Source organism: Pygocentrus nattereri, chromosome 28, assembly GCF_015220715.1.
Source record: "Pygocentrus nattereri isolate fPygNat1 chromosome 28, fPygNat1.pri, whole genome shotgun sequence".
In the NCBI taxonomy this organism is placed as follows: Eukaryota; Metazoa; Chordata; class Actinopteri; order Characiformes; family Serrasalmidae; genus Pygocentrus; species Pygocentrus nattereri.
The window spans coordinates 6,423,115-6,447,720 of record NC_051238.1 but is presented as its reverse complement, the minus strand read 5'-3'; the positions used below and the strand labels follow the sequence as shown (position 1 = coordinate 6,447,720).

The following is a 24,606-nucleotide window of genomic DNA, read 5'->3' as shown; positions in this document are numbered from 1 at the left end:
AAACATCTTAGCACAAAGCTAATTAGGTTGCTTTTGGGAAATTGGGCCCAGCCGAGAAGGATGAGGATAAGAAAGTGTGACGTGGCTCCTGTGTGTCAGTAACAGTGAGCTGCTGTGTTTGTGTGCAGGTGGGGTGAAGTCCTGCTCTCTGAACTGCTTGGCTGAGGGCTACAACTTCTACACTGAGCGCGCTCCGGCCGTGGTGGATGGGACGCCCTGCAGAGATGACTCTCTGGACGTGTGTGTTAATGGAGAGTGCAAGGTAAGAGGGCAAAGTGCAATTGTGAACCTTAAATAGGTTTTTCAGGGTGAAAAGTATATATTTGTACCTTTTCTTTGCCTTATGGTTTAAAACAGAACAGTAAAGTAAAAATATCATTTTAATGGATTATGGTACAGTTATATTCCCTGACTAAAGGTACTGAGACCACCCCAGTGACGAGAGGGGTACTGCCCTAGTTACAGTTTCAGAAGTGTACTGTGCAAAATGTTTTGGCCACTTGAAAAAAGAAGATTTAAAAGCTGTTTATCTGGGCAGGAGGTGTTTTATTTGCTCAGAAAAAAATATTGTTAAAAACAAGGAACGTTAATATAGTAAGTATTAGGGGTGAAATGATGCAGAAATCACATGATACGATATGCATTGTCAATATAAAAGTAAACAAAGATGTGAGGTGTCAGGGTGCATGTCTGTATTAAATGATTGGCTGAAATGAGTTAGAGGATCATCTAATGTAGCTCAGTCACTCCCACCCAACATACACAAACAATTAGAGGTGGAATCCACAACCGAATAGAGGTGGACTATGCACCTGAATAGAGGTGCGAATCAGCAGTTATATCGTTCCTGTGAAGCTAGTTGATTGTTTTGGCTGTTCAGAATCTGCACTTAGCAGCTGCTTGAATCCGGGGGGAGAAGTAGCTGCTGATATTTGTGTTTTTTTCCCATGAGGCTGAAGTTGACTTCCTCTTTGACAGCTCCATATCGCACAACCCATTCCATCTTCAATGGAGCAGCACTAACATGTTACTGACGCTCCACTGAAGTTAGGAGGGACCATTTGAATTCATGTTTACCGCTCACTTTAGTAACTGACACACTTGCATGATGTTGATGTCTGCACAAAGGAGTTAGCATATTTGAGGTGTTAGCAATCTGTCACCATGCATTCATTATTGTATGTGGCTGAGAAACCTCAGCTTGGCTGATCAGCCATCCCAGGTAGGCTAACCAGACCAACCAGCTGTACAGTGGACTTTTTATGTTTGTGGTTATCTTTTAGGAATAATTGAATTGTGTTAATAGAGCTATAAAAATAATTCTTGGTAGTTTTACTGCATGAAATCTCACTGTATTCGGTTCACATCGCATTTCGTCTCATGAGCCCTGTATTAAAAAAAAAAAAGAACAATAACAAATTTTGTCAGTAACACATTTACAAGCACTTCATGCCACAGCACTTTTTTATAAAGACACACTTTGCCTAAAACTATGAATATATATCGTCTAGTGGATGAAGAATATTTACATCCTTCATATTGCATGTATTTGGTTTCAGCGTCGCTCCAAAAGTGTTTTGCTGCATCTCACTGCTCGCTTATTTCCAGTACCGTGGTCTGTTTTGCACACGCACAGACAAATCAGAGTTCACATGCACTGAGAAATCTGATTACTGAGCTAAAATCCAGCCTCTTTTTCAGATTTCTAGGCCATACTCAGATGTAAGAAATCAGAGTGTGCGGTTTACATGACCATTTGAATAATCAGATAACTGCCGAAATGCGATTATGACCAGATTATCGATCGCATGTTAGAGTACCTTAGTGTGTTTGAACTAAAAAGCTCAGGAAAAGTAAAAATCCATCAGAATTTTACCTGAGAACATGGATCTAGTCACAACCCACGGAGTGTGTCATTGAGATCAGTGTTTTACACCCTGCTTTGTGTCTGTTGTTATTGGAAAGCTGTGAAACTCCATCTGCCCCTCACTGTCTCCCACAGTGATCAACGCTAAACCACAAAACATCTCGACTGTTGTTTGGAGATTTCCTCTAGCTGTGTGGAGCAGAGCTGGAATTCATTAAAGGAGAGAATAGGCATCTCTCTCTCTCACTCTATCTCTCGTTGTGTCGTGTTGTGGTTTGTTTGTCTCTCTCTCTCTCTCTCTCTCTCTCTCTCTGGCTCTTCTGAGTTGTCTCACTGTCTTCTGTGTAGGGTGCACCATGTTTATGTGCCAGCATTGACGCTGATACCGATACAGAATTGCTGCAGCCCTAGTTTTGTGCTCTATCCCAAATTGTGTTAACTGGGTGGAAAGTGATCCAGCTATTCAGACTAGGCTGGTAGTGAATACTGACTGTGAGCTATTTAACGCCTGTGAAAAGCTTATCTTATTTTTGGCTGCCAGAGTTGTTGCCACCATCCAAATAACAACCAATAATCACCCACCCATAAAAGTGAACCAACTGGTTTTTAGTAAAACACTGAGTACGTTTACATTCACTTAAAAATCTGATAACCGCGAAAATCAGAGTTTGTCAGTAATCCAATCAACGCATTTACATACACTTGAGTAATCAGATAATGTGGAAGGTCCAGGTCTACATGAGTCAGACAGTGATCAGATTTCTGCTTTACAATCGGCCAGTCAACTCACAGAAGAAGACGTGATGTAAAACTCAAGCTTCATGACACAGCTTTTTTTTTTTTTAAACACTGCGCCACTTTACCTGAAAATATGAACGTACATCTAACAGAAGACAAAGAACATTTAAGCTTCTTTTCATCAAGCATGTATTTGGTTTCAGTGTCACTCCAAAAGTCTCGTGGTGATGCGGTTCACTTATTTCCGGTACCGCCGACTGTTTTCGCACATGCACAGACGGAGAAAACCGAAAGAAATCAGAGTAAGAGTTCACACTGAGAAATCTGATTACTGAGCTAAGCTCCAGCCTCTTTATCAGATTTCTTCATCTGATTTCTAGATCTGAGTATGATGTTTGCATGACCATTTGAATAAACGGATAACTGCCGAAATCTGATTATGATCGGACTATTGAGTGAATCTATCAAAGTATCTTCAGAGCGGCTTTTGTGTAAATGACTCGACAGTTTTCTTTCCCAAACTATGGTGAAACTCTTTGTCTTTGCTGTCCTTTCTTTAGTAAAGCTACACAGGTAACACTTTATTTGAAGGCTACCTACATAAGGGCTTTATGACGCATTCATAAGCACTGAATAATGTGTTTATAAAGCACTACTTGAACATTTATTAAGTGCTTATGTCGGTTCTCGCAACCTGACATAAGATGTTTTATGAAATAAATGACATTGTACTGACATAACAAGAATAAACGTTGAACATGTTTACAGCACTAAACATATTTAAACCCTATACATAATTGCATCACTCATCTTATCCATGCCATGGAGGGAAGAGGGGGTGGTTCCCAGGCATATTTCACCTGATATCAGTACAATGTCGTCTTAAGAATTCTGACATAAATAGTTATGTATAGTGGTTTAAATGTGTTTAGTGCTGTAAATATGTTCAACGTTTATTCTTCAGAGATGTTCTCTTCTCTTGTCTTCTCTTGTCTTCTCTTGTCTTCTCTTCCTCTATGCACCCTATGACCCTCCTCACTGCAGGCTTCCTTAACTGCAGACAGCTGAACAAGATCGCAACAAATGATTTCTCTCCTTCCTATTTTCTCTCTTCCTCCCTCCCTCCTTCCTTTATATCCACTTTCTGAATCTCTCTCTCTCAATTACTGCTTGCCTTGACGTCCGCCGCTCCTTCTCTTTCCCTCTCTTTCTTATTTATGGTGCGTATAAAAAGAAAGTGAACAGTGGGGGAGTGAGCTGACGGCCTGTTTGCAGCCTCGCAGTGGCTGCGCTCCCAAACAACACGCCTTTGATTTGGGCCAGTTTCGGGGAAAAGCTTTGAAGCATATGGCGCCGAGCGCAGCCTTGGGAGACACATGTTCCAAATCCACTGGAGCTGCCTGCTCATGCTCAGCTGAAGGGCCTCTCTGACTACAGTTAGTGTCCGCTGACTCACCACGCGGCCCAGAAGTGGGGCACATGTTTTTAGGGGTCGTGGAATGCAAACCAGTGGCCACCTGTACAAAACATCTCAGCCGTATCAGCCGAAAAGTTTTACTAACATAAAGAGAAATGAAAGAGTTTAGTGTAGTTTGTAAACACTGACAAGGTTTTACGGTTCACTCGCCAGTCCACACAGTCCGTATATGCAACCTAAGCTGAAAAAAACAGCTTTGCTTTTGTGATGTCACAAAAACCAGCTAAATTCAACAAAGCATGCACTCCCGTTCAGCCTACTGCAGTTTAGCTCCGCCCATTCACAAAGAAGTTATAGGGCATGTTTCAGCCTGGATTGCTTTTAGAATGAGGTTCAAGACTGCCAGGACATCCAATCAGAACAGAACTCATTTACATACTGTACTGTGCATATCAGTTTTGAAGTCACAGCAGCAGAAACAGATGTATCGTTGATATTCTTTGTGAAAATAAGTTAAAACATCCTCTACAGGGGACTTAAAAATGGCATCATCTCTGCAAATCTTAGTGCGCAACTTTTATTTATTGGCTGCGTTTAACATATTGGAAAGAATGAAACATAAAATGTGCCTTAACGTTTGCACAGTCCACATTTTAAGTTCCCCAAGATGGTAAATTCATCAAATAGGCAGAAATTGTGCATTAAAATGTGCAGATGTACACACTTAAAAAGATGGTTCTATGTAGAACTATGAACACTCAAAGAACCCTTTATGTAATTAAAGGGTTCTTTGCATTGTTAAAGCATTCGTCAGGTTGATGGAGAATGTGCTGTAGATGGTTCTATATAGAACTTTTGGTAACATTTTACTGTACGGTGCTGTTCATAAGGGTTTATGACACCTACATAAGCTTGTCAGAACAACTGACATAACCATTCAATGTTTATTAATGCTTATTCCAATAGGCATCATTAGTTAGAAAGGTTACATTTGCCAGTGTTGATAGAAATTTGCTAAAGTAGTCTTTATGACAGACGATGCCTATTGAAATAAGCATTTATAAGCATTTATGTAGGCTTATGTCAGTTGTCATGACAAGCTTATGTAGGTGTCATGTAGCCTTATAAACAGCACCCTACAGTAAAATGTTACAGAACTTTTTTGATAAAGGCTCTGTATAGCACCAAAATGGGTTCTTCTGTTGTACCAAGCTTGACTTCATTACAATAGAAGAACCTTTTTGATGCCATAAGGAGTCCTTTTTAAAGAGATTCTGTAGAGAACCCATCTACAGCGCATACTTCATCAATCTGAAGAACCTTTTCATGGTGCAAAGCTTTAGCGCACAGATTCCCCTTAATTTACTTTACTGGAATGGTATTAAAAATGAATATCGACGTGTTTTGGAACTTCAGCTCATCTCAAAGTGACTCGCTGCAGTAAAACACGAGCTATAACGCCCGAAAGTTAGCCTAGTTAACTAAGGTAACTCTAACCCTGAGAGAAAGTTCCTCTGATCCTCATCAGGTGGTTAGTTGTATTCTGTGTTTGTGGTAATATTTATTATAATGACAGATGAAGTTGTTCTAAAAAGCTGCTGGGTTACTCATATTATTTAAAATGTGTGCTCTATTAAAGATTTTATTTAAAATAGTTAATATTAAAAGTATGTAGACTAAAATAGAATAGAAAGTAAGTTGCCGCAGAACACGTGTGTTTTTTTTTTTGTTTGTTTGTTTTTGTTTTTAGGGCATATTATTGATAATCATGATTTTCTAACAAAAAAATATTATGCTAATTATTTTTAGATATTGCCTAGGCCTACTCACTGCTACTGTGGTGAGTGGTGAACACACGTCTTGTGTGAACTTGTGTGAGCACAGATGTTCTAACAAGGAGCAAACCTGGATCATCCAATGGATTTTATGGGCCCAAGCTTCTAGGGGGCCCACACTAGCAACTATGAGAAAATCTAAACATCTGGAAGAAAATTAATTTGGCTGATCATAATCCCGACACGCTCCACATCTTTTTTCAACATCCGTTTCATTTTATCCTCAAATCACTGCATAGTAACAGTTATACCATGTACCCTCGCTCCAGTCAAGCTTTCAGCAGTGAACCTCATAATGTGCTTTGAATATAAAACTCTGGATATTCAAAAAGATGTGGCAGTGGGGTCTGTTAAAGTGAGACCTGATACTTCGGCAGAGTAGAGCCGAATATAAACTGTCCAACTGAGAAAAAAAAAATTGAATCGTTCTTCTCAGCAGTAATCTGTGAACTGTCATTAAAGGTAAGATATAAATGAAAATAAACATTTAGGGAATATATTTCGGCTTAGGATGCTTGATGGTTTGGGTTGCTGTTGGAGGGATGCCTTCCCATTGAGTTGCTAACCAGGATATTCTTCTAGATTACACTCAAAATCACGCGTTTGATACACTCTGACTGGTCTGAAGTGTGATTGGGAGGCAAAGAATCCGAGCCTGTACCCCTCACACCCTGACCTACAGCTGACCCAAATTCTGCAGAATACAGCCAACCAGCACCAAATCTAAAATGGCAGTAATAGTTATGTAGAATAATCCTGACATTAGAGACTTGAGGTGCAGCAGAGAAAGTCTATAACTGGTTCTGTGTGCGGTAGTGCTTTCGCAAGCAAAGAACTAGTGTGTTTGAAGTGGTTACCACAGCCTAGAAAAAGGCCTAGAATTTTACTTCGTCTCCCAAAAGTTACACCAGTTCTAGTAAACGTTCAGTTTACGATCAGTTAGTGGAGCCGTCTTAAAGTTACACCCAGAAAGGTGCCACTGACTTACAACCAGGCGTAGTCCTTTTATTTAAAGTGGATTACCTCAGCTTTCAGCTACACTGCGAAGTTTTGTCCATTTCTAAAGCTCATGTTAAGTCATCACAGCAACAAGGCTACATGCGGTTTGAACGGGATGAGAGAACTTTTGCTGACCTTTTTACTAAACAGATTTGGGTGACTATTGAATTCTATGTATGTGAGTTTGAATTCTGCGTATGTGAGCTACATTAGCTTCAGAGCTAAAGTAAAGAAGCAATATTTGGACATCACGTTTTGCCTAATGTACAACTGGGCTAAGTGGAAAATGATAGAAATTCGATTTTTCGCCAAACCATTCCTTTAAGAAAACATTGAGATTTAGGCATGGAGCTCACACAAGAGTACATGAGAAAGAAGATGGGATAAAAGTAGAACATAGATAAGAATAATAGTTATTAAAACAGAATAAGTTGAGAAAGAATCTACATACCCTGCAGGTACAAACGTATGCTTGACAAAGATGCACATCGATGTATGTCTGTGCATATGTGTGTGTTTTGGGAGAACTTGTGTGAAAAAGCCAGGAACATCCATTTTGAGTCCATGAGTCTGTTTTATGTCTTCAAAGTCTGCGTGAAGCCAGAATGACACTGTAAATCGTGTACATTTCTGCTATTTACAGTGGAATTGTGCCGCAGCAGCTTGCCCTCATTTGACTTGCCTTGTGTGTATGTGTGCGCAGCACGTGGGCTGTGATAAAATCCTTGGCTCAGATGTGCGAGAGGACCGCTGCCGTGTGTGTGGGGGGGACGGGAGCAGCTGTGAGGCCATTGAGGGCGTCTTCAACGACTCACTGCCTGAAGGAGGTACGATCTGTGTGTGTGTGTGTGTGTGTGTGTGTGTGTGTGTGTGTGTGTGTGTGTGTGTGTGTGTGTGTTTGTGTGTGTGTGTGTTTGTTTAAACTCTAAGGGTCTGTATGTGGACACTGCTCACCCTTATAACTGTAGAACTTGCACATTAGTTTCATAGTAGTTAGTGAGTAATTCAAAGTAGTTGCTGAATATTTAATGGCAGTTAATAAATAATTCATACCTGTTACTGAGTAATTTGTGGTAGATACTGAATCATAGTAGTTATTAATAATTCAGAAGTTACTCAGTAATTCATACTTGTTACTAATTAATGTTGTTTATTAGTAAGTCACATTAATTACTGAATAATTCATTCATCACTACTGCATTTGTATTAGATGCTGAATAATTAATTGTAGATACTAAATTTGTATCTGCTATCTGTAACTCAGTTTTCCCCCTTAGCCTATATGTAGTCAATCAGCCAGGGCATGCTTGGTGTCTAAAGGTCAGTTCTTTAGTTTTGCACTTATAAGTTTTAAGTTATAAGGATAATGTTCATATCCCACCAACTTATTCAGTGCTACTACTCGGTTTAGCATTTCTAAACTCAAATACCACCGACAAACTTTCCAGTTAGGCCTGTTTTGGTCTTGTGTTTTTAGCTGAAGATTAACTGCCACATAAAAAATTGAGATATTTTTGTTTACTGTATCCAGCTATTAAAGTAGAAGCCTTAAGTGGCCAAATTGGCTGAATAGCTATCTCACCTTCTTGCTGTCTAGACTTAGTAGCTACCAGCGGATGAGAAACACAACTTAAGCTCATTTGTAAACATCTGTTAACACATTTTTAACATGTTTTAATGCGTTCACGGTTATAAATATTTATACAAGTTAATTACACAGAATGACATGTTATAGCCATGTGTATTATACATTATAATTTGTTAATATAATGCGTTATAAGTAGTGTTAATAACATTTTATACTATCAGTGTCAAACAAGTCATTCCCAGCTTGGAGAGCGTAAAGTAAAGACAAATGTAAAGTTTATTTACACCCTGAGATTTCCAGTATTTTATTTGAGTGTAAAGTCACTGCCGAGTGAAGGCCTGGAGAGGGAGAAATGAGATAGTCGAGCACTGTCATTGTAATTTGTTCCTTCACTGGTTCTAACGTTAAGCACTAGAACCCTTCACTCTGTAACACCACACTACAGTGTTAGGTGAGTGCCAGGCTAACGGTGGTGCACATTAACAGTGGTGTATATTGACTTTCCCACATTGGGTGAAACTCTGATGGCAGCTCTAGTTTAAACTCTGACATTTGAAGCCTGTAATGAGCTTTACTGTGTATCGTTCAGTGTTTCAGTAAATTCTTCAGTAAATACTTCAACTTCCTCACTCTTAACACTGGAGGAGGCTTTAGTCCAGTACACTTCACTTTACTTAGCATTATGCATTATGTTAGCAATTCACAATGGATAATAAGCATGGTTATAATCTGTAATGCATTTTTATAAATATTTATAGCCATGTTTATAATGCCATAGGAATACATTATAATATGTTGTGAATGTGTTTATAGATGCTTACAAACATGACATTCATAGAAATCACCATTTCTCCCTGCCCCCTACAAAAGATGCTGTAACAATGTAAGTCGATGGATTTCAGAGGAATCTTGGGCTGTTTCTTTTTGTCCATTCTTCATCACATTTACACACAATGTAAAGGACAACAGGCATTTTCAAATGACCATAAACGAAAAGCAACAAACAAGGAGATGGGAGGTTTTTGTTTCCGACAGCAGCGATATTTAGTACAATTTGTAGCAAAATTGATTACATTTGTATTAAGCCATAAATAGAAAATCCTTTGACGGCTGTTTTTGGTACAACCAGCACCTACAGTGCTCATCCTTCTAGCACTATTAGATCCCTGAGAGATCAGGACGGTATGTGTTAAGCCTATGTTGCTCCAAAATGCTAAGAATTTAACAGAAAGTTAAGAAAAGTCTATTCAAAATCAAAAGCTTGCCAGATGTAGCAAGAGTAACCCACTGGGGGTGGGGCTTTAGCACAGGGTCTGAAGCCATGTTGAGATGTTAAGTAATCTCTAATAAACTTGCCTATTATATATTATTAGTATATATACTACCATTCTGCAGTCGGCTGATTGACGGAGTTTGGGGTAAGTCCTGGAAAATTGAGCTCATATTTTGGCCAAACCATCACTTTAAGATTAATAACTGAATAATAAGCTTAGGGTTATGGTTTAACATGTGCGTCTGTATGTTGGAACAGTAGGTAACGAAATACACTTCCTTTTATTTATGGAGCACGTTGCTTAAATACCATTTTTCCACCTCAGCAGATCCATTTCACCTGGCATTCCTCTAAGGCTTTAAATAAGCAGTTGTAGAAATGTCAAGTAAGGTGGTGAAATAAGGTTCTGTGAATTATGAAATAATATCGCTCGCCTAATTATAGGCATGGAGGCGCTGTGGATTTATAGTAGGTGTCAGATCACGATCGCTGGGCGTTAAAGCGCTTTTCAGCAAAGCAACGCTGCCTTTCTTTTCATCTGGGAGTCGACGTGTAAGAGTGCGGAGCTCCGGTTCCTGGAACTGCGCTGGAGGGTTTTAAATTCTGCTCACTGGCCCTGTGAACAAGTGTGTTGTGTTACGGGTCTCCAGACTGTAGCGCTTGGGCGATAAAGTGCAGTAGCTCTGACCGTTCAGAACAATGGCCCAGTTCAGCTCCTGTGGTCCGAAGCGAGAAGCGAGTTTTAAAGACAGGTGCTGGATATGATTCCTCTGCCTCTCGCAAACAACACTAACCTTAAATTCAGGCCTCAGGCCTCACAATGATGGGCATCAGAGAACTAGGACTAACCTAGAAAAACCTTTGTGAAGTGCTTTTAACAAAAGATCAACGTTTTGTGTTTTACATTTTTTTTCTTTTTTCCTTTTTAATAGTTTCTTCTTCACTTTGCTGCAGTAACAGCCTCTATTCCTCTGGGAAGGCTTCACAATAGATGTTGGAACATGCTTCATAAGGCTTTATTTAGCTCTCTGCTTCATAAGGCTTTATTTAGCTCTCTGCTCCATAAGGCTTTATTTAGCTCTCTGCTCCATAAGGCTTTATTTAGCTCTCTGCTCCATAAGGCTTTATAAAGCTCTCTGCTCCATAAGGCTTTATTTAGCTCTCTGCTCCATAAGGCTTTATAAAGCTCTCTGCTCCATAAGGCTTTATAAAGCTCTCTGCTTCATAAGGCTTTATTTAGCTCTCTGCTTCATAAGGCTTTATTTAGCTCTCTCCTCCATAAGGCTTTATTTAGCTCTCTGCTTCATAAGGCTTTATTTAGCTCTCTCCTCCATAAGGCTTCATTTAGCTCTCTGATCCATAAGGCTTTATATAGAGCTCTCTGCTCCATAAGGCTTCATATAGAGCTCTCTGATCCATAAGGGTTTATAAAGCTCTCTGATCCATAAGGCTTTATATAGAGCTCTCTGATCCATAAGGCTTTATAAAGCTCTCTGATCCATAAGGCTTTATTTAGCTCTCTGCTCCATAAGGCTTTATAAAACTCTCTGATCCATAAGGCTTTATAAAGCTCTCTGATCCATAAGGCTTTATAAAACTCTCTGATCCATAAGGCTTTATTTAGAGCTCTCTGCTCCATAAGGCTTTATAAAGCTCTCTGCTCCATAAGGCTTCATATAGAGCTCTCTGCTCCATAAGGCTTTATAAAACTCTCTGCTCCATAAGGCTTTATAAAGCTCTCTGCTCCATAAGGCTTCATATAGAGCTCTCTGATCCATAAGGGTTTATAAAGCTCTCTGATCCATAAGGCTTTATATAGAGCTCTCTGATCCATAAGGCTTTATAAAGCTCTCTGATCCATAAGGCTTTATTTAGCTCTCTGCTCCATAAGGCTTTATAAAACTCTCTGATCCATAAGGCTTTATAAAGCTCTCTGATCCATAAGGCTTTATAAAACTCTCTGATCCATAAGGCTTTATTTAGAGCTCTCTGCTCCATAAGGCTTTATAAAGCTCTCTGCTCCATAAGGCTTCATATAGAGCTCTCTGCTCCATAAGGCTTTATAAAACTCTCTGCTCCATAAGGCTTTATAAAGCTCTCTGCTCCATAAGGCTTCATATAGAGCTCTCTGATCCATAAGGCTTTATAAAACTCTCTGATCCATAAGGCTTTATAAAGCTCTCTGATCCATAAGGCTTTATAAAGCTCTCTGCTCCATAAGGCTTCATATAGAGCTCTCTGCTCCATAAGGCTTTATAAAACTCTCTGCTCCATAAGGCTTTATAAAGCTCTCTGCTCCATAAGGCTTCATATAGAGCTCTCTGATCCATAAGGCTTTATAAAACTCTCTGATCCATAAGGCTTTATAAAGCTTTCTGCTCCATAAGGCTTCATATAAAGCTCTCTGATCCATAAGGGTTTATAAAACTCTCTGATCCATAAGGCTTTATTTAGCTCTCTGCTCCATAAGGCTTTATAAAGCTCTCTGCTCCATAAGGCTTTATAAAGCTCTCTGCTCCATAAGGCTTTATAAAGCTCTCTGCTCCGTAAGGCTTTATAAAGCTCTCTGATCCATAAGGCTGTATAAAGCTCTCTGCTCCATAAGGCTTTATAAAGCTCTCTGCTCCATAAGGCTTTATAAAGCTCTCTGCTCCATAAGGCTTTATAAAGCTCTCTGCTCCATAAGGCTTTATAAAGCTCTCTTTTTCAAAAGGTTTAAAGCTCTCTGATCAATAAGGCTTTATAAACCTCCATAATGCTTTATAAAAGGCTGTGTTTTATAATGATATAAAAAGCTCTGTGCTTCATAAGGCTTTATAAAGCTCTCTGTTTTGACAAAGCTGCATACCTAATAAGGCCTTAATAAAGCTGCGTACTCTATAAGGCCCCAATAAAACCATATTATATTTACTCAATAGGGCTTCATAAAGCTCTATAAGTCTTCATAAGGCTTTGCAATGCTGTCTACTTCATTAGGCGTTATAAAGCTTTCTGATCTATTAGATTTCGACAAAGCTGCATGCTCTATAAGGCTTTAATAAAGCTGTCTACTACTTAAGGCTCTTTACTCCATGGTGCCTTGTAAAATACTTTGTTTCATAAGTATTCAAAAAGCTCCATAAAGCTTAATTAATCTTTATAAGACTATATACGTCTCTATAAGACATTACGAAGCTTTATTAGGCTGTATAAGGCTTTATGAAGCTGTCTGCTTCCACCCCCTGTCCCTCCTGTTCACCTGCTCTACCTCGCAGCTCTACATCCATAACACAGTAAATCCTGCTGCGACTGGGGAGGCCAACAACTCCAAATGAAAGAGCGTTTTGGACCACGTTATTGCCTTGAGAGAGAAAGCTTTAACGCTTTTTCAGCTCTCACCTATTCAGAACGGCTCCATAATTGCTTTGTGGAAATTCAAACAATGTGTCTGTGTGTTTGTGTTGTGTTTTTTATGTTTTTAAAAAAAAAAAAAAAACCCAAGCCCAGTTATGTGCTGGACACTTGCCGTGCTGTTGAGGGAGTGGAGGGATTTTGAAGGCAGATTTATAATTACCTGCTCACATGCGAGGTCTGCATGATTCGAATGCATTTGTTTCCCTAGTGAAAGTAAAAAAAGGAAAATTCAAAAATATATGTGCTCCCTGCCAAGCCTCACTGGTTTCTGGAGGGCTAGCATGTTCTGGCAGCCTCGGACGGGGAGGTGAGGAAGTGCAGTTAAAGCGATAGTTCGGCGAACAAGAATTTGCACCATTTTTCGATCAGCCAAGATGTCTTTGGTGTTTGAAGTTTGCTTCTTGCGTTTTTAGCGATGAGGCTACAGGGCTTGTGCAGGTACCAGGTAATACCTAACTCATCACCCTCTCGCCTTAAACAGTGTCGGCCTGTTAAATGACTTTGAATTGACTCGTTTTTTATGGCGCTGTAGGAAACTGGGATCCTTCTAGGCCACAAGTCTGCTGAGATTAGCACTTCACGAAGGCTTTGCCGAGTCGCAGATTTAGCAGAGAGTTAAATCGGGTTTATTTAATGAGGCTGAACTTTAAGGTCTGTAGCGATGTGGCCTCCAAGACTGAGTCTGACATACAGTGAATCATCACTGTTGGAGAACCACCTTTATTTTGAAAGTGTACTTCAATATTATATAGGCCTCTGAAGTCATGCGTCAGAATCATGCCCAAATAAGGAACTCCAGATCTGAGTGTTTGTTAACACTTTGCTTGAACCCTGCTGCATCACATTGACCGCATTTACATGCACTTAATCATCTGATAACTGCAGAAAATCTGATGTTGTCAGTCATTTGTTTAACATGTTTATATGCACTTTGGTAACCAAATAATATAATGGCGAAACTCCGGGTCCACATGAGTCGGCTAAAAATCTGTTGTCGGCTTTCCAACCTGCCAATCAACTCACAGAATAAAATGTGATGCAAATGGAACGTAAAACTTCATGTAAAACACGTCATATATAAGATGAAGAATATCTAAATACTTCATTTTGACAAACGTGGTTTCGGCGTTTTGTTGACGTCTCCCGGGTGCCGTGTTAAACGCTGCCTTCTGTTTCTGGGGCAGAGCTCTGTTTTCACACATGCTTCCCAGTTACTGAGCTAAAATCCAGCTCTCATTATCAGATTTCATAGTAGGATTTCTAGGCATTAATCCGATCTAAAAAATCAGACTGCTGTTTACACGACCACTTTAATAATCAGATAACCGATGGTCAGTAATCCGATCAACACGTTTACATGCACTTGAGTAGTCAGATAATGGCAAAAACACGGGCCTATATGAATCAGACAGTAATCGGATTTCTGCTTTGCAAACAACCAATAAACTCATAGAAAGATGCAATATAAAACAGCTTTTTTTAACATTGAGTCACTTTAACTTAAAATATAAACATTTATCATCTAAAAGATGAATCATATTTCAATCCTTTATTTCATCAAGCACGTGCCCATTTCAGCATCACTCCAAAAGTGTTTTGTTGCCATCTCATGGGTGCTGTGTTAAATGCTACTTACTTATTTCTGGTACAGTCTGTTTTCACACAGGTGCAGACTGAGAAATCGGAAAGAAATCAGAGTAAGACTTCACACTGAGAAATCTGAGTACTGAGCTGAAATCCAGCCTCTTTATTGGATTTCTGCATAGAATTTCCAGACCTTACTTTGATCTAAGAAATCAGAGTGTGCTGTTTAAATGACCATTTGAATAATCAGATATCTGCCCAAATCCGATTATGATTGGATTGTTAGGTGCATGTTAACACACTGACGGTCATATACTGTAATGACTTGTCACAGAGTTTGTGCGTTAACATTAATTGACCATTTAATGAAAACTAGTCGGGAAAAGCACAATAATTAAAAAGGTAACAATAACAAATGACATAACAAGCAACAAGGATTTGGTTTTCTTTGGCTCATAGCAATAAAGGAACCATTTATAGAAGGATTCTTTAAAGAATAGCTGGGGTAACAATATGCTCAGTCCACGATACTGGGTCCACAATTTGCTATATTCGCAGTACTTTAGACCAAAATACAGTGAAGAAAAATTAAAATTATATTATATACAACTGAAATATAAAATTATATTAAAATGTTGCACAGCTTACTAGCGACACTAGAGCTGGGAGTCAGCAAGAGTGCTGCAGTGGAGTATCATTTGGTGCTGATTGTTTTCTCAAACTAACTGAACAATGGAAACATCAATAAAAGCTACCTTTTCAACTGCGGTGCAACTCCCATGAGCCCCTTCCTGCAGCTCTCTGCTAGGCCAGCTGCTTGTTGGCAGCACGCCCCTTGGACATTGCCACAGTAGTTCTATATAGTGGAACCATTTTTGATTCTGTACAGTACAAACTAGTTATAGAAGGGTTCTTCATACAACCATATACACCTTGTTTTCCATCATAGAGAAGAACTGCCTGACCATGCAAAGAAGCTTTGATGCATTCAAATGGTCCTTTGCGTGTTCATTGTTCTGTTTAAAGCCATTGCTTTTACTAAATTACCTTTAAATTTGCCTGCGGCAAAACCTTTCAAGACATTGAAACATGCAAGCTCACGCTTCTGTGCACTGAATTAATGTTGCATCTACTTATTGCTGGAAGAAAACCTCGTATCTCCATTACGAGGTTTTCTTCCGACAAAATCAGAAAATGCCTGCTGCCATTTAAATTATGCGTAAATTTCGTGATGAATGGACCAAAAGGAACAGCCCAAAATGGCTTGGAACAAAGTCTGGTTCCATTGACTTACATTAAAAGTAAAGTCGTTTTTTCCTTCTCCTGTAAAGTTCCCATTTTAGAGACACAAGGTTTTTGGTAACACTTTCTACGAATGGCCTTTGTGAGCATCTATAAACGCATTCATAACATGTGATAATGCATTGTTAAGGCATTATAAACATGCCTATAAATATTTATAAAAATGCATTACATGTTATAGCCATGCTTATTATGCATTATGAATTGTTAATACATTATAAGTGCTGTTCATAAATTATAAGAGCTCATAAGTCGTATTTGTCCACGCTAAGTAAAGTGAAGTGTACTGGACTAAAGCCTCCTCCAGTGTTAAGAGTGAGGAAGTTGAAGTATTTACTGAAGAATTTACTGAAACACTGAACGATACACAGTAAAGCTCATTACAGGCTTCAAATGTCAGAGTTTAAACTAGAGCTGCCATTAGAGTTTCACCCAGTGTGGGAAAGTCAATATACACCACTGTTAATGTGCACCACCGTTAGCCTGGCACTCACCTAACACTGTAGTGTGGTGTTACAGAGTGAAGGGTTCTAGTGCTTAACGTTAGAACCAGTGAGGGAGGAAATTGCAATGACAGTGCTCGACTGTCTCACCTTTCTCTTATCAGGTCTTCACGTGACTTCATGCTCAGTGTGATGTCAGAGGGGGTTCAGGGGAGGGGCTGAAAATCCCATAAACAAACTTTGTATTTGTCTTCACTTTACGCTTTCCAAGCTGGGAATGACTTCTTTGGTGCTGACAGTATAACATGTTATTAACACTATTTATAATGCATTATATTAACAATTCATAACATATAATACATATAATAGCATAACTATAAAGTGTAATTCAGTGTAATTAATTTATATATATATTTTTAACCATGTTTATAATGGATTAGGAATGCATTATAACATGTCATAAATGTGTTTATAGATACCTTACAAACATGACATTCATAGAAAGTGTTACCAGGTTGTCTTCTGACAAAAGCATTAGAATAACAATATGCTGGTCTGCTAATAAGCATTAACACGGTTATGTAACACCAACTACTAGCAGCTTCAGTACCACATCTAAAAAAGCTTGCTAGTTCTTGTGGGGTGTTCTGGTGAGCTTGCCAGCCTCATTTCAGTTCAATCTGCAGTAGTGTTAGCTTGCATGTAGTAGCAAAATGACCCCATAAGGAGTGAAATAGTGACCTCAGTGGATCCAGTGATATTCAGGGGTAAATGAACGAAACGCATCTGGTTTGGAATTTTGTATTTTGGCCATAGAGAACAACTGCGTTGACTCAGAGTTCCTAATATGGGTATGATGCTGATGAAATGATGACACGACCTCCCACCTCAACTTCAACTAAAAGCTTGTTAGATAGCTGATGAGTTGATTGAGGTGAGCTGGAGCAGGAAAGAGACTAAACTGTGCAGGACAGGGACATTCTAGGTCCAGGACTAGGAACCAATGTAGTACCCTGTTCTGAGCCAGGTGTTCCTGCTGTACAGCGGTAAATAAGACTGTTGTTGTTTTGGAAAGAGGAAAATAAACAAATGACTCAGACACACAGTTGTATTGTAATCGAAGGATTATGTACTATGTAAATATGACTCAATGTTTTAGTCAAAAATAGGTTTCATTATTACAACTTACAATTCTTACAGTGGGGTTATAACTGTATAACACCACAAGTCCTTCAGTAATAACAAATATATTAATTCCGTCACTTCACTTGCTCGCAAGTACATGTCACAATGCATTAAACATGTCTATAAGCTATTATTCATTCCAGAGCCTTTTAACATAATACATGGCTGAGCATGTTCTTATGATCACGCAGGTTGTTAATGATAATGCACCTGTAACATTGGGGAGCAGTGTTGAGGCGGACGCATGTGCGGAGACAAGCGAGATTTATTACGGGCAAATCCAAAATCAGGGTCAAGACAGTCCAGGGTTCAGGTAGCCAACATGAAGAGCAGGAGGGACAGACATGACAAGGAGCACAGAAGTCCAAATACTTAAACTCTTCAAATAATACATATACTACACACACAAGCCTTACATCAAACAGCACATACAAACAAAGACCAGCAAGAAACTCAGGAAAACACAGGGCTTAAATACAAACAGGGATAACGAGGGATAACAGGACATAGGTGGAAAACAGGTGGAACAAGTTAGGAGCGGAGTCAGAAAACAAGGGGGCTGGACTAGGAAGGAACCCAAACAAAGAAGCACATGGACATGTAAACAGATGCACCTGGAAGACTAAAACACAACAGGAGCACATGGACAGGACTGGGAGGGGCCAATCATGACGTCCCCTCGTTCCTATCAGCACCACTGTAAAGAAAGCCAACAGGTTCCCCTACAGTGACTATTTCACATCAGACTGCTCTGACTTTGTTTATATTTCCGAGATAGAATTTTTGAAAATTTGGTGAAATACCCCTTTACTGATTCATAATGCATAATAAACATGGCTAAAAAGTGTAGTAGAGTCATGTTTATAGTGCCTTATGAATGCATTATAGAGTTTTATAGGCATAGTATTCATAGAAAGTGTTACAGATTTTTTTTAACTTAATGCGCCATGAACTGATTTAAAGGCTTTTAACACATCATAAATGTAGTATTTATGTCCAGACCAGCATTTTACTATTACAGTCCAGCCACTGGTACTCAGTAGTAAGTTATGAAGCAGCAGGTTGTGGTTTCGAGCCCTGCTCCATTCCAGTAATGCTGTGTGCTTTTAAAGCAGTGGTTTGGGAGCTCAGCTGGCACGTGAGGGGCTGCAGTTCGAAGCCTGGTAAGGTTGGCTATTAAGCTGGCTCTGACCACTCTTTACCCTCGCCCAGCTGCACAGAGCCAAAGAATAATATCATCTGTCACTCAGTGCTGCATCCGGCCCAAATGACTTCTCAATATCAGCTAATAATAACCGCTGAGTACACAAGCTTTCCTTTTGGCCTTAGAAAGGAAAATGCACTGGGTGGGGCTGAACTCAGTGCCAGTGGTTGTATTGCTGGTTGGGTGGGATGATAACACTTGGCTGCTGGATCAGTATGAAGGGAAGGGTGGTGCCGTTTATGGTGAGGAGAGTTTGGGTGATAATAATGATGACCGTTATGGGGTGAGGTTGGGTGATGATAATTATGGGGTGTGTTTCAATACCCAGTGACCTGCCCTGCTCCCTGTTGGCTACTGTTTAGGTGGTTGGCATTTTAATGGTTAAACAAACCATAGCAATGGTTTAATTAGAGTGATTACATAAGTCATTTTCATCCCTGACAAGCAACAACATTACCCAGCCAACATTAACCTTGTGCTACCCAGCCTAGCAGGTAGTTAGCTGTCTACAAAAGATGAAGACTTGAGTCAATGACTCCTGACTCGATTTGGACTCCCTTTTAACAGAATTATGATTCTGCTAAAGCCTGAGTAGACTGATAAATCAATGTGATCAGTTATTAATCTCAGTGTTACTGAGCTCTGCTAAAGCCTGAGTAGACTGATAAATCAATGTGATGATCAGTGATTAATCTCAGTGTTACTGAGCTCTGCTAAAGTCTGAGTAGACTGATAAATCAATGTGATCAGTTATTAATCTCAGTGTTACTGAGCTCTGCTAAAGCCTGAGTAGACTGATAAATCAATGTGATCAGTTATTAATCTCAGTGTTACTGAGCTCTGCTAAAGTCTGAGTAGACTGATAAATCAATGTGATCAGTTATTAATCTCAGTGTTACTGAGCTGTGCTAAAGCCTGAGTAGACTGATAAATCAATGTGATCAGTTATTAATCTCAGTGTTACTGAGCTCTGCTAAAGCCTGAGTAGACTGATAAATCAATGTGATCAGTTATTAATCTCAGTGTTACTGAGCTCTGCTAAAGCCTGAGTAGACTGATAAATCAATGTGATGATCAGTTATTAATCTCAGTGTTACTGAGCTCTGCTAAAGCCTGAGTAGACTGATAAATCAATGTGATGATCAGTTATTAATCTCAGTGTTACTGAGCTCTGCTAAAGCCTGAGTAGACTGATAAATCAATGTGATCAGTTATTAATCTCAGTGTTACTGAGCTCTGCTAAAGCCTGAGTAGACTGATAAATCAATGTGATCAGTTATTAATCTCAGTGTTACTGAGCTCTGCTAAAGCCTGAGTAGACTGATAAATCAATGTGATCGGTTATTAATCTCAGAGTTACTGAGCTCTGCTAAAGCCTGAGTAGACTGATAAATCAATGTGATCAGTTATTAATCTCAGTGTTACTGAGCTCTGCTAAAGCCTGAGTAGACTGATAAATCAATGTGATCAGTTATTAATCTCAGTGTTACTGAGCTCTGCTAAAGCCTGAGTAGACTGATAAATCAATGTGATCAGTTATTAATCTCAGTGTTACTGAGCTCTGCTAAAGCCTGAGTAGACTGATAAATCAATGTGATGATCAGTTATTAATCTCAGTGTTACTGAGTTCTGCTAAAGCCTGAGTAGACTGATAAATCAATGTGATCAGTTATTAATCTCAGTGTTACTGAGCTCTGCTAAAGCCTGAGTAGACTGATGAATCAATGTGATCAGTTATTAATCTCAGTGTTACTGAGCTCTGCTAAAGCCTGAGTAGACTGATAAATCAATGTGATCAGTTATTAATCTCAGTGTTACTGAGCTCTGCTAAAGTCTGAGTAGACTGATAAATCAGTGTGATGATCAGTTATTAATCTCAGTGTTACTGAGCTCTGCTAAAGCCTGAGTAGACTGATAAATCAATGTGATCAGTTATTAATCTCAGTGTTACTGAGCTCTGCTAAAGCCTGAGTAGACTGATAAATCAATGTGATCAGTTATTAATCTCAGTGTTACTGAGCTCTGCTAAAGCCTGAGTAGACTGATGAATCAATGTGATCAGTTATTAATCTCAGTGTTACTGAGCTCTGCTAAAGCCTGAGTAGACTGATAAATCAATGTGATCAGTTATTAATCTCAGTGTTACTGAGCTCTGCTAAAGCCTGAGTAGACTGATAAATCAATGTGATCAGTTATTAATCTCAGTGTTACTGAGCTCTGCTAAAGCCTGAGTAGACTGATAAATCAATGTGATCAGTTATTAATCTCAGTGTTACTGAGCTCTGCTAAAGCCTGAGTAGACTGATAAATCAATGTGATGATCAGTTATTAATCTCAGTGTTACTGAGCTCTGCTAAAGCCTGAGTAGACTGATAAATCAATGTGATCAGTTATTAATCTCAGTGTTACTGAGCTCTGCTAAAGCCTGAGTAGACTGATAAATCAATGTGATGATCAGTGATTAATCTCAGTGTTACTGAGCTCTGCTAAAGCCTGAGTAGACTGATAAATCAATGTGATCAGTTATTAATCTCAGTGTTACTGAGCTCTGCTAAAGCCTGAGTAGACTGATAAATCAATGTGATGATCAGTTATTAATCTCAGTGTTACCTAGCTCTGCTAAAGCCTGAGTAGACTGATAAATCAATGTGATCAGTTATTAATCTCAGTGTTACTGAGCTCTGCTAAAGCCTGAGTAGACTGATAAATCAATGTGATGATCAGTGATTAATCTCAGTGTTACTGAGCTCTGCTAAAGTCTGAGTAGACTGATAAATCAATGTGATCAGTTATTAATCTCAGTGTTACTGAGCTCTGCTAAAGCCTGAGTAGACTGATAAATCAGACTGTTCTCAGTCCAGCAGTGACACTGAGGTGTTTAAAAACTCCAGACCAGCACAACACACACTTACACACCACAACCACGTCAGTGTTACTGCAGTGCTGAGAACTCTGAAGATGTGATGCTTTATTAAAGTTGGGCTCAAACAAAACTGCCAGCATGTTTAAGGTATCCACGAATTCAGACTGTCAGCTCACTAGATATTCAAATATTCCATGCCGAGTAGTCAGAGACGGCTAAAAGTACTTTATTAAGGTTTAAAGGGGAACTGGCAGGGCAGGGGTGTCGAGCAAAGTTTGTGGCGAGTTCTTTGCTGGACTCTGGCCCTTCAGCACCAGACTTGGACTCCCCTGTTGTAGGGAGCATGTTGAGTAGTGTTGAGGGTCACTGGTGGGTCAGTTATAGGTGAGCTGAGTGGTGTTGGGTGCTGGCAGGCATCAGGCCCAGAGTTTTTATTCTAGGCTCTAGGAAGACACACCCAGGGCAGGCTGTGGGAGCGGGGGACCGCAGAGGCAGCGCAGGCCCAGCTGAGAGAGCTATTTTGGTTTTCAGATTGATTTGCGGCTGCTTCAGCACTCCGGTCTGTATTACACATTCACCACGAGCTGATGGTCGGTTTGAGTACAAAGCAGCACAGCAGCAAATACACGCTTTTAATATGGCTGCTTCACGGCATCGCTGAAATAGCATCAGCTGATTCTCTCTCTCTCTCTCTGTATCCTTTCCTCATTGTTTTCCAGGCTTTCCAGGCTTATTCTTTCATTCATTTATTTATTTATTCTCTATTTATTTTTTTCTTAATTCTCCTACCTGTCTGTGTTTGCTTCTTTGTTTATTTCTATTTCTTTCTTTTTCTTTTTTATCTTGTCTATCTCTTTATACTTTCTGTCTTTCTTTCCCTTATCTTTCATTTTCTTCTGTGGCCTTTCTCTCACTCTCTCTCTCTCTCTCTCTCTCTCTCTCTCTCTGTCTCTCTCTCTCTCTCTCTCTCTCTCTCTCTCTCTCTCTCTCTCTCTCTGTCTCTCTCTCTCTCTCTCTGTCTCTTTCTCTCTCTCTCTCTCTCCCTCCCTCTCCCTCTCTGTCATCCTGTCCAGCTGAAAGCCACAAATACTCATGTCTCCCTCTCGGTTCTCCATAGCAGTGGCCGGATTGGAATGAAATATTAGTTTATTCCTCTCGCTCTTTGGTTTCGGAGATGGAGTTATTTGCAGGCTTGTGGCGGAGAGCTGGCCGGCGCGCTGACCTCAAACGAGCTGCCGAGACGCTGCCCAGGAATTCAACAGGAATCCCAAACCTCCGCTTAATGCTTAAACCAGAACAGCCTGCTGAGGAGAACACCACTCACTGCATTGTTCCCTCTGCATACTCACCTATACACCTCCCTCCGTCTGTGTGTGTGTGTGTGTGTGTGTCTGTTATGACATACAGATATTTATGTACAGTACTGTGCAAAAGATTCTGAGACCATTGGAATTAAAAAGCTGTTTATCTGGACACTAAATGTTTATTCGCGTAGAAAAACACAAATTATTGTCCTGTCAACTGACTGAAGTTCAATTCACTCGTATGTTTAGGCTAAGTGGCGACTAATTATTTAAAGTTAAAACCCCGGTCATTGTTTTGCAGTGTGTTGATCTGCTGCTGCTATTGAATCTGTCTGCACTGACGGGAGATTTCAAATCGGTTCATATTCCATGCATATTATACATATCGCTGCTGTCGGAACAAAACCTTGTATCTCCAAAATGCTGACTGTACAGGAGAAGGAAAAAAACCTACTTTACTTTTAATGTAAGTCAATGGAGCCAGGCTTTTTTTTTCAAGCCATTGTGGGCCGCTTCTGTTGGTCCATTCATCATGAAATTTCTGTGCAATGTAAAGGGCAACAGGCAATTTTAAATTATGTCAAAAACTGAAAAACAATAAAAATGGAGATACGAGGTTTTCTTCTGATAACAGCGATATGGTGCTGTAAATAGTGAAGAAACATAATAAGCAGAGTTGCATCCAGGCAGGTGTGCTGCATTGCACAGTGAAGCAACAAGCAGGCCCAGTTCACCAGTTTTGGATCCAGAGGGGTTTGAAAACAAGGACAGTTCATTACTGGGGGCTTCAGTCACAAAGACTAACAAGTGGCTAACGTCTCAGTGGCAGTAGTGAAAAAAGTAGCGTCTGCATTAAGATCTGTGAGAAATACATTTGTAAAAAAGTGCCAAAATTGTGGTTGAAAGCTCACATTCAGTGTGTGAGATGCTTGTGCATTAGTGTGAAAAACAGAAGAGCAGCTGTTGCTCAGCTGACTAAGAGTGTCAGTGCAGGGTGTAATCAGACTGTCAGCAAGAACAGTCCAGCCATAACTGCATAGAGAGTGATATTGCAGTAGGGCTGCAGTGCGTAAACCATGCATTACAAATTTAAATAAAAACTGAATGACCATCTGGTGCAGAAGCCATAGCCAGAGATGTAGAAAAGGATGTCATCCTTCACCATATTCTTCTCAAGTGGGGGAGTGCATGCGCCACATACACCAATAGAATGATACAGGCCTGAATAACTGGCCCCTACAGTGATGGGATCCTGTGACTTTGTTATGCTGTTGGTGGGCATTTTACTGGCACAGAATGAGGGGTCACTGTAAAGCAGTACATAGTTATTCTGAATGGACACCTTTGTCTTACACTGAAACATTTCTATCAGGACATGGGAGGTCACTGAATGGCTTGATGATGTAAATCATATGCAGTGGCCTCCTAATCACTAGATCTGGACGCAGTTCCACACCTATGGGTGATTCTGGACCGACATGTTCGACTTCCAAATTGGGAATATCTTTTGGAAGAACGGTGCTCCGTCCCTCCAGTGCCGTTCCAGAGACACATAGAATCACACTGAAGCTGTTCTGGCAGCTCATGATGGACCAGCAATGTACTGTATTC

The 24,606-nt window shown here is 39.8% G+C and overlaps 1 protein-coding gene across 3 annotated transcripts in view; it reads left to right on the top strand.

Annotated features, from left to right (window-relative positions):
* Positions 1–24,606, top strand: part of adamts10 (ADAM metallopeptidase with thrombospondin type 1 motif, 10) — a 136,609-nt gene that overhangs the window by 90,521 nt on the left and 21,482 nt on the right. For all 3 annotated transcript variants that reach the window (XM_037535924.1, XM_037535925.1, XM_037535923.1), the window contains exons 16-17: positions 129–262; positions 7,560–7,683. In XM_037535924.1, the coding sequence (XP_037391821.1) occupies positions 129–262; positions 7,560–7,683 (258 nt within the window). The remainder of the gene's footprint in view (positions 1–128; positions 263–7,559; positions 7,684–24,606) is intronic.